The sequence below is a fragment of the Arachis hypogaea genome, chromosome 16, assembly GCF_003086295.3.
Source record: "Arachis hypogaea cultivar Tifrunner chromosome 16, arahy.Tifrunner.gnm2.J5K5, whole genome shotgun sequence".
NCBI classification, from domain to species: Eukaryota; Viridiplantae; Streptophyta; class Magnoliopsida; order Fabales; family Fabaceae; genus Arachis; species Arachis hypogaea.
In genome coordinates, this window is record NC_092051.1 from 8500901 (window position 1) to 8510365 (window position 9465).

General features: G+C 40.0%; 1 protein-coding gene across 1 annotated transcript; it reads left to right on the forward strand.

The window, feature by feature from the left end:
• The first annotated feature begins 2418 nt into the window (after positions 1 to 2418).
• Positions 2419 to 5000, forward strand: LOC140179964 (uncharacterized). The gene is made up of 4 exons (XM_072220334.1): positions 2419 to 2788; positions 3344 to 3705; positions 3940 to 4242; positions 4593 to 5000. The coding sequence occupies exons 1-4, from the start codon at positions 2419 to 2421 to the stop codon at positions 4998 to 5000; spliced, it is 1443 nt and encodes a 480-aa protein (XP_072076435.1).
• The last annotated feature ends 4465 nt before the right edge of the window (positions 5001 to 9465 follow it).

A 9465-nucleotide genomic window follows, 5' to 3' on the forward strand; every position in this document is an offset into this window, starting at 1 on the left:
AGAAATAAATCTTTTTTGTTGGTCCCATTACTTCTCGTCGCATCCATGGCTGACGCGCCACCCCCTTCCCCATCCGAGCTCATGCGGATGGTAACCGAGTTACAGCAAGCCAATCAGCGTATGGCAGAGGAAAATCAAAGAATGGCTGCCCAAATTGCCGAACTGAATAATGCCCGGATCGAAAACAATAACGCTCACCTACATCAACAAGACGATGAAGAGCATCATTCCGACCCGTCCCATGTCTCGGAGACCATCCGAGTCGAAGGAGCCCAGCCTGAAGACGAAAACAAAGAACCTGACGAGCCCGTGAGGCCCTTCACCCCAGAAGTAATGAATTTCGAGCTACCAAAAAGATTCACTTTGCCACTAACCCTCACACCTTATGATGGGCTCGGCGACCCGAAAAAATTCCTCAAAAAATTCCGATCAATAATGATTGTTAACTGTGCATCAGATACTATTTTATGCCGTTGTTTTCTGAATTATTTAGACGGTCCTGCACTTGATTGGTTGTGTGCTTTGCCTGCAGGTTCTATCTCACGATTTCAGCAGCTGGCCAAGCTATTTGAAGAACACTTTGCTGGATCTGCAATTTATCTCCACGACTCCGATTACTTGAACACAATCAAGCTGGGACCAAATGAAAGCCTGAATGAATATATGACCCGCTTCACAAAAGTCGCTATCAATATACCCGATCTCCACCCCGAGGTCCATCTGCACGCAATCAAAAGCGGACTCCGACCTGGGAAGTTCCAAGAAACCATCGCAGTAGCCAAGCCGAAGACCCTTGCTGAGTTCCGCGAGAAAGCCAAAGGCCAAATTGATATCGAGGAGCTCAGACAAGCTCGGAAGTCCGACAAAATATATTACCGAGACGAAGATAAAACTCCAAGCGCTAGGAAAAATTTTAAACTAACCCCTCGATTTGATTCTTATACATAGTTTAACACCAAGAGAGAGGATATCATCAAAGAGATCCTCAACTCGAAGCTCATCAGGCCTCCAAGGAAGGCCGGAACCTATCAAGGTACCAAGAATGTGGACAAGTCCAAATATTGTGCCTTCCACTAGAAGCACGGCCACACCACCGACGACTGCGTGGTCGCGAAGGACCTCTTGGAGCGGCTAGCTCGGCAAGGACACCTTGACAAGTACATTGGTGGTCACATCCAAAAGCATACCACACCTACCTCAAAGAATGACTCATCCGAGCAACTAAACCGAGGAAAAGAAAAGGCATCCTCGAGCCAATACGAAAAGCCACGAGGTATAATTAATTGTATTTCAGGGGGATACACCAGTGGAGGGCAATCAAATTCGGCCAGGAAAAGGTCATTCCGAGCAATTTTCTCGGTGGATGGACCACAACGCGATACCGGAGTCGCGAACCAACTTCCCCAAGTAACTTTTACACACGCAGACTTCGATTCCAGTATTCAGAACTTAGATGATCCTGTCGTCATTACCCTTCAACTGGGAGATCTGTTGGTAAGGAAAGTACTCCTAGATCCTGGGAGCAGCGCCGACGTTCTGTTCTACTCAACATTCCAAAAGATGAAACTCAGCGACAACATAATCCAATCAACAGGGGGAGACCTAGTCTGTTTCTCAGGAGAAAGAGTTCCACTCTTGGGTTCAGTGTGGTTGCAAACCACACTGGGTGAGCATCCTCTTTCCAAAACATGTGATATTCAATATTTAGTAGTAGATTGCTTTAGCCCATATAACCTTATACTTGGCCGACCTTTCTTAAATAAGTTCGACGCAATTGTGTCTACAGTTCACCTGTGTGTCAAGTTTTCTCTGTAGGACGATCAAGTTATAATGATTCACGGAGACCATAAAGAAGCACGCCAATGTTACAACATCAGCATGAAATTCCCAAATCGTTCAAAGCAACAAGTCAACAATGTCGACCTCGGCACCAGCAGCTCGGCACTAGCCGACTTAGATCCAAGAGCCGACTTCCTTGAACGACCTACACCATCAGATGACTTACAGAAAGTTTATTTCAACAATGATCCTAATAAATTTACTTATGTAGGTACATCAATCAGTGCAGTGGAGCTAAGGGACATCGCCGCCTTTCTACAGGAGCAAGCCGACCTATTTGCATGGACGCCTTCGGACATGCCCAGCATAGACCCACAAATCATTAGCCACAAACTAGCTATAAATCTGACCGCCTGACCAGTACAGTAGAAGAAAAGAAAACTCGGCGATGAAAAGAAAAAGGCGTCATTAAAAGAAACTCAAAAGCTAATCAACGCGGAATTCATCAGAGAAATCAGATTTACTACCTGGCTTGCGAACGTGGTAATGGTAAGGAAACAAAACGGTAAGTGGCGCATGTGCGTCGACTTTACCGACCTAAATAAAGCATGCCCAAAGGATTCTTATCCTTTACCATCCATGGACTCTTTGGTGGATAACGCCTTAGGTTATGCTACCTTAAGTTTTATGGATGCGTATTCGGGCTATAATCAAATCCTCATGCACCCATCCGATCAAAATAAAACAACATTTATCACTGATTTTGGTAACTACTGTTATAAAGTTATGCCCTTTGGATTAAAGAATGCAGGAGCAACTTACCAGCGTCTTATGGACAAGGTCTTCGCCAAACAAATCGGCAGGAACATCGAAGTGTATGTCGATGACATGGTCGCCAAAACAGAGAACGGAAAAACCCACATCGACGATCTAGCAGAAATCTTCGGCGAAATACGCTGCTATAACATGCTCCTAAACCCAGAGAAATGCGCATTCGCTGTTCAAGGTGGTAAGTTCTTAGGTTTTTTACTAACAAGCAGGGGCATTGAGGCAAATCCTGACAAATGCCGAGCTGTTGTCGATATGGTAAGCCCAAAAACAGTAAAAAAAGTATAGCGCCTCACAGGAAGACTTGCTGTACTATCAAGATTTGTACCATGCTTAGCTTCAAAGTCTTTTCCCTTTTTCCAAACGATAAAAAAGAAAAACAAATTTCAATGGAATGACAACTGTGAGAAAGCTTTTTCCAAACTAAAAATAACTCTCTCACAACCGCCGATTTTGCAAAAACCCCTCCAAGGGGAAGATTTATTCTTATATTTATCAGTTACTGATTGGGCGATAAGTTCTGCTATTGTTACAGAAAGAAACAAAGTTCAGCATCCAATATACTTTGTCAGTAAAACTCTTCAGCATGCCGAGCTCAACTACCCGAGAATAGAAAAGCTCGCCTTAGCCCTAATATTTTCGGCGAGAAAACTCTGACTTTATTTCCAGAGCCACGTAATCTATGTCCGAACAGATCACCCATTAAGACAGGTACTACACAAACCATAAATTGCAGGCAGGCTTATAAAATGGGCGATTGAATTGTCAGAATTCGACATCAGATATCAATCAAGAGGACCGATTAAGTCCCAGTTCTTGGCCAATTTTATTGCAGAGCTTACGATACCTACAAAGGAAGACCATACAAAGCAATGGACTTTATATGTAGACGGCTCATCCAACAATGAGGGCTGTGGAGCTGGAATCCATCTGGAAGCAGACGATAGCTTTATCCTAGAACATTCCCTACACCTATCTTTCAAAGCCAGCAACAATCAATCTGAATATGAAGCCCTAATCGCAGGACTTCGACTTTGTTTGGATCTCCAAATATCTGCCATAAAGGTATACTGTGACTCCCTATTGATTGTACAGCAGGTAAATGACCTTTTTCAGGTACGAGACCCTCTTCTTTCTAAATATCTACTGTTAGTAAAAGATTTAAGTTCAAAATTTTCAAAATTTGAAATACAACACATACCACGAGAACAAAACCATAGAGCCAACATTTTATCAAAACTAGGCAGCACACAATCCGACTCATCTATACTACATCAATTCACTATAACATCTCCAAGTGTGAGCCTAACAGATGTGTTAAGTGTTACACAGGAACAGGATTGGAGGAACGACTTCATAGAATATTTACAAACAGGTCATATACCAGATCATATAGACAATAGAAAGAAGTTTCGCCGACAAGCGTCTTTTTTCACGATAGTCAATGGAACATTATACAGGCAAGGATACACTCGCCCGCTGCTAAAGTGCCTTAACAGAGCTGAAGCCGACATAGCATTGGCCGAGGCACATGAAGGAATTTGTGGAACACATACAGGAGCTCGGAGCTTAACCTCAAAAATAATCCGCGCTGGTTTCTTTTGGCCGACGTTGAAACATGATAGCCAAAACAAGGTACAGACTTGTGAAAATTGTCAATAACATGCACCAATCATCCACATTCCTGCCGAGAATATTCATCATTCCGATGTTATTTGGCCTTTCAACCAATGGGGGCTGGATATCCTCGGTCCATTCCCAACGGCACCGGGCCAGGTAAAATTTCTTATAGTTGCAATTGATTATTTCTCAAAATGGGTTGAAGCCCAACATTTAGCTAGGATTACATACCAACAAATGATTTCTTTCGTTTGGAAAAATCTTATTTGCCGTTTCGGCATCCCACACCATATAATCACTAACAATGGGCGCCAGTTCGTCGATCAGAAATTTCAAACTTTTTGCAGAACTTTAAAATCAAACAGCATTTTGCTTTGGTTGAGCATCCTCAGACAAACGGATTACCCGAAGCAGCAAATAAAGTCATCTTACATGCACTCAAGAAGAAGTTAGACGACACTAAAGGACTCTGGGCCGAATTAATACCTGAAGTCCTTTGGGGATATAATACAACACCACAATCAACAACAAAAGAGACACCATTCCGACTTGTCTATGGCTCTGAAGCGATGATACCACTAGAAATATCACAAAGCTCTATCAGAACTAATCTGGGTAGTCACGATGAAGCTCGGAGAGCCGAGTTGGATATCATCAAGGAAATAAGAGATATAGCAACACTCAGACAACGTGCAGCGCAACAGGCAATAGCTCGGCGACACAATAAATCGGTAAGAAGCCGATCATTTCAAAAGGATGACATAGTACTTTGAAAGACAGAGAATGCTCAGAAACCAACCTCACATGGAAAGCTCGCAACAAACTGGGACGGCCCATACCGAGTAACACAAGTCCTCGGTAACGAAGCATATAAGCTAGAATCACTAAATGGTACAATCCTACCTAATACTTAGAATGTTTCCTCCCTTAAGAAATTTTATAGTTAAAAGTCTGGGTCAGGCTTGTACTCTTTTTTCTACTACCAAGATTTTTTCCCAAAAGAATTTTGCTTAGAGATGTTTTAACGAGGCTAGCCTACCTGCACCTTTGTATTCAAAGGTCTAACATTTTACTGTACATGACAAATAAGTTTATCTTCTTAACTAACAAATTATACTATCAGTTATCTTCATTATTAAACGATGAAATTCTATCTATTGTTCATAAAGTTCCAACGACAAAAATACTTGTCTAATCACAATCCGCCTATACTCGGCAATCATATTGTACAAACGGAAATATTCCGATCAATTGAACAAAGATTTTTCCAAAACAAAAAGCAACTCCAAAATATGTCACATAATCAAAGGCAAACAATCCTTAAATCCAAACGACACAATCCAAGTTCAAAAGCATCACATGCTACTATCTATTACATCTACAGCATCAAAGTATTCAAAAAAGCATATAAAGTTTTACAAAACAAAACATAATCATAAACAGAACACATTAAACATTATCAGCCTCATCTTCGACGTCACCATCATCCTCGACCATCTTGCTATCACGAACAATCTTCCCAGGATCCATCTCGGATAAATCCACTTCTGGTGCCAGAAACTTTGCTTGTAAGAGAGCCCTTTCAAATCCTTCAACAAATGAATCCAAAATCTCATCACCTTTCTTTTTCTCCATTTCTTTTAGCTGAGCAGTTACTTCAATCAACCGAGTTTGCACGCTCGCCAAGTCAGCCTCCTTCTTCCTCAAGTCCTCAACATCGTTAGCGTAATTATCTTTGGTCTCTTTCAACTGCTTTTTAACATCAGCCAATTTAATCTCCAGCTCGGTAACCATACCTTTACTCTTACTTAACTCTTCTTTGATCAGCGAGTTTTTCTCCCTTTCAACTGTCACCTCCTTATGTTTCAACTCCTGGCTACGCCCCAAACTTGCTAGCCTCAGGCCAACAACCTACAACACACCATCACAAAAAGTTAAAAATCATTTCTCCAATAAAATCAAAGTATAAACAAGGTCAGACGATTACCTGCATATACTACCTGATGGCCGTCTCCCCAACCTCATTAGCCAGAGACACATCGGCCGAGGATTGGCAATACTCATCTGCTACAACCATATAAGGATAATCCCTCCCCCACACTGATAAACCCTCACTCTGATCAGACATCTCATGAAGCTTTCCATGATTACTCATGAAAGCCCGAATTTCTTCCAACGGAACCCCCTGCTCTTTCCCACCAGAATCTTCTGATAAATACACCACGTCCGACTTCCTCTTCTTCACAACCACTTTTGTCCGAACACGAGGGGGCTGCGTAACTTCTCCAGCCACAGCCCCTTTTTCTCGGTTAGATGATGACACTTCCTTCTCCAGAATTTTATTTTTAAATCGTTACCTCAGGGATGCAGCTGAAACTCCAGGATATTTACCACCTGCAAAAAAGCACCATATGTTAGACATCCATAGAAGAATAATATATACATAAAATAAAACCCCAAACTCACCCAAGTACTCCAAAACAGCATCCTTATTTTCTTCCCACTTGAGTAACTCATACATAGATATAAGCTCCTTACGATCAATATTTTCTACCAAGAACTCAATCAAACAAACATTCCTCGGTGATATCACATTAGGACCGAGTATATTTTGAGGTTCCGAGCACCACCACAATGGAAACCTCTTGGCCAAGTTCTCATCAACATAAAAAGGGAAGTCCTTTTCCGGACTCCTAACCTTAAGGAACATTTCCTTAAAATCCTTAAAAGAGGATTTATACAACTTGAATATACCAAACCCGGGGGTGCTATTCAAATTTATCCAGCCCCGCTTCCACACCCCCTTTGCTTGGAATAACAAAAAAGAACAGATCCACTGATGGCTTCTCGTCAAGAAATTCCATCAGAACCTCAAAGGAATGGAGGAACGCCCATCCGTTTGAATGAAGCTGAGAGGCACCACAGTTTAACTATTTCAAAACCTGGCATTCAAACTCTGTAAAAGGCAACCTCACTCTCAACTCTTCTAAGACACAACTATGCATATAAAAAAATTCGAACCCCTGCCCCCGATGGTAAACCCTATCATCAACACTACATGGCAACAACTCAACTTGAACTTTGCAACCAGCCCTTACAACCTTCGCGGCACTCACTTCCTTCACAGCAGCTTCATCACAAAATAAAGAAACTCGCGATCTCACATCCTCACTAACCCAGTCGTAGGACCAGTCTATCTTATCTTTTTTCTCCTTCTCAAACCCCATCAGAATACAAGACCAGAAAAACGAAAGGAAGAAGACGCAGAGGGAAATAAAAATGAGAGAAATGGCATGCATACCTCTTTTACTCATTCTGCTTTTCCAAGTAGCAGAAACCAAGAGTCAGTCATAAACAACTTGGTAGCCACACCATCAACTTAACCACACCCCAAGTAACTGTTACTCTATCAAGTCAAACGGTAAAGTTGCTTTGGAAACATAACAAGTTTTAAATGCTCCAATAAAACTTTCTCTCTCCCCACTAAAAGCGGACACGACCTCCCACTTTCAACAAAATTCTCTTTTTTATGAAGTACGTTGAACTGGGGCTCATCGGGGTTACCTACTTAAACCGAGTTATAACTCATCAAAAAACTCAACCTGCTTCATTAAAAAACTCTCCTCAGACTAAGCTTGGGGGCTGTGATATGGTCGTCATCAATACGAGCTATAACTCGGTATTATGACCATCATCAATACGAGCTATAACTCAATATCACTCGTTATAGCTCGGCTTTTACGAGCTATAACTCGGTTCCGTTTATTTTCTTATCATAACCGATACCCAAACGGCACAACGATCAGATACGTTATCAAGCCGACGTAAATGCTCGAACCGTAACTGACGAGGAGCTCACCATACAAAAGCAAGGTAAAGTATCTTCTTCAGTAAGTTCAAAGATACACAGTATACTAACTTAAGTTTCGGAGTGCCTTTGCAGGTACATTCCCCCCCCCCCTTCCCCCTTCCCCTTCCCCTTCCCCGACGATCATATTCTCGCATCACATTAGAAGGAGAGGCTCGGACTCAAGGGTTGGACGATCAGCCTCCGAGAATATAGTTCAGCAGTCACCCATCATTAGAAGTCGACCTATTCTACAGGCAAGAACAATATTAAATAAATTAATTCTTCACTCTTATTTTTCAGAAAATTTAAAATAAAAAATTTAAGATATAAAATAATTTAAAAAAAATTAACTAATATTAACGGAAAAAATTCACTTTCTATCTAGTTAAGCTCTCTATTTTTAACACAACCATATATATGTATGCTCTCCGCTTAATGGTTTGTATTAGAAAACTAAAGCTCAGACCTAATGGTTAATTTAATAAGCATACGTAACAGTAATTACATTATCTCATATATGTCTTTATTTATTTGATCGAGTGCAATACTCTCTGCATGAAAGAAAAACAGCGAGGATTTTATCACTAATAATTTATGGACATCTCTATACAAATAAAGGGATCAGTTGGAGAACACTCAAGTCTTGAACATATGTGAATGGATGTCCCAGACTCGGGCCTATATGACATGACCGATCAATAAATTAGATCTTGCGAAACATGTCCAAGTTCGAAGGAAAAATCGAAAACTTAATTTTATTTTTCACTTTAATTTATAAATTCATCAAGAGACAAAAATTGGTCAAGCTAGCTCCGATACATATGTTTAGTTTTTCTTAAGTGATTTCGTTATATGCGGTAAATATTAATTAATGGAGTAAATATCAATAAATTTTTATTCTCTAAAAATCTTCGATAATTATTTTTATTAAACAGATTGGTCCTTTGATATTTTTAATCAAATTTTTTATATACGTATTATATAAATAAATTTTATTATAAGACAAATAAGTCTAAAAAAAATAGACATAAGACAAATTAATTAGTTAATGAAGGGACTAATCTATCTAATGTAGGAGTAATATTTAAGTTTTTAGAGAATAAAAAATTATTAAAAAATAAATTATCTAATTTAAAATTTTTTAAAGAGATCAAATTTGATATCTATTCTAATGAACGAGTTTAAAATTCTCATTACTAATGCATACTATCATTAATTATGCCATTATTTGAAACATTTTTTTCTCCCATATTTAACCAAAGAAAAAAATAAAAGACAGTTGTGTCCTTTATAAACTTGTATTTTACAAAATAAACACTCGACTTTCGCCCATGTCAATGTCTGTGTTAGACATAAATAAAAAATAAAGTCACTTACTCAAATAAAGA

Excerpts from the sequence above, each read along its gene's own strand:
- LOC140179964 (XM_072220334.1), top strand. The coding sequence starts at position 2,419 with ATGGACTCTTTGGTGGATAACGCCTTAGGTTATGCTACCTTAAGTTTT. Across the intron at positions 2,789-3,343 it reads CGCATTCGCTGTTCAAGGTG|GCAGGCTTATAAAATGGGCG; the intron begins GTAAGTTCTTAG and ends CATAAATTGCAG. Across the intron at positions 3,706-3,939 it reads CCCTATTGATTGTACAGCAG|GAACAGGATTGGAGGAACGA; the intron begins GTAAATGACCTT and ends AGTGTTACACAG.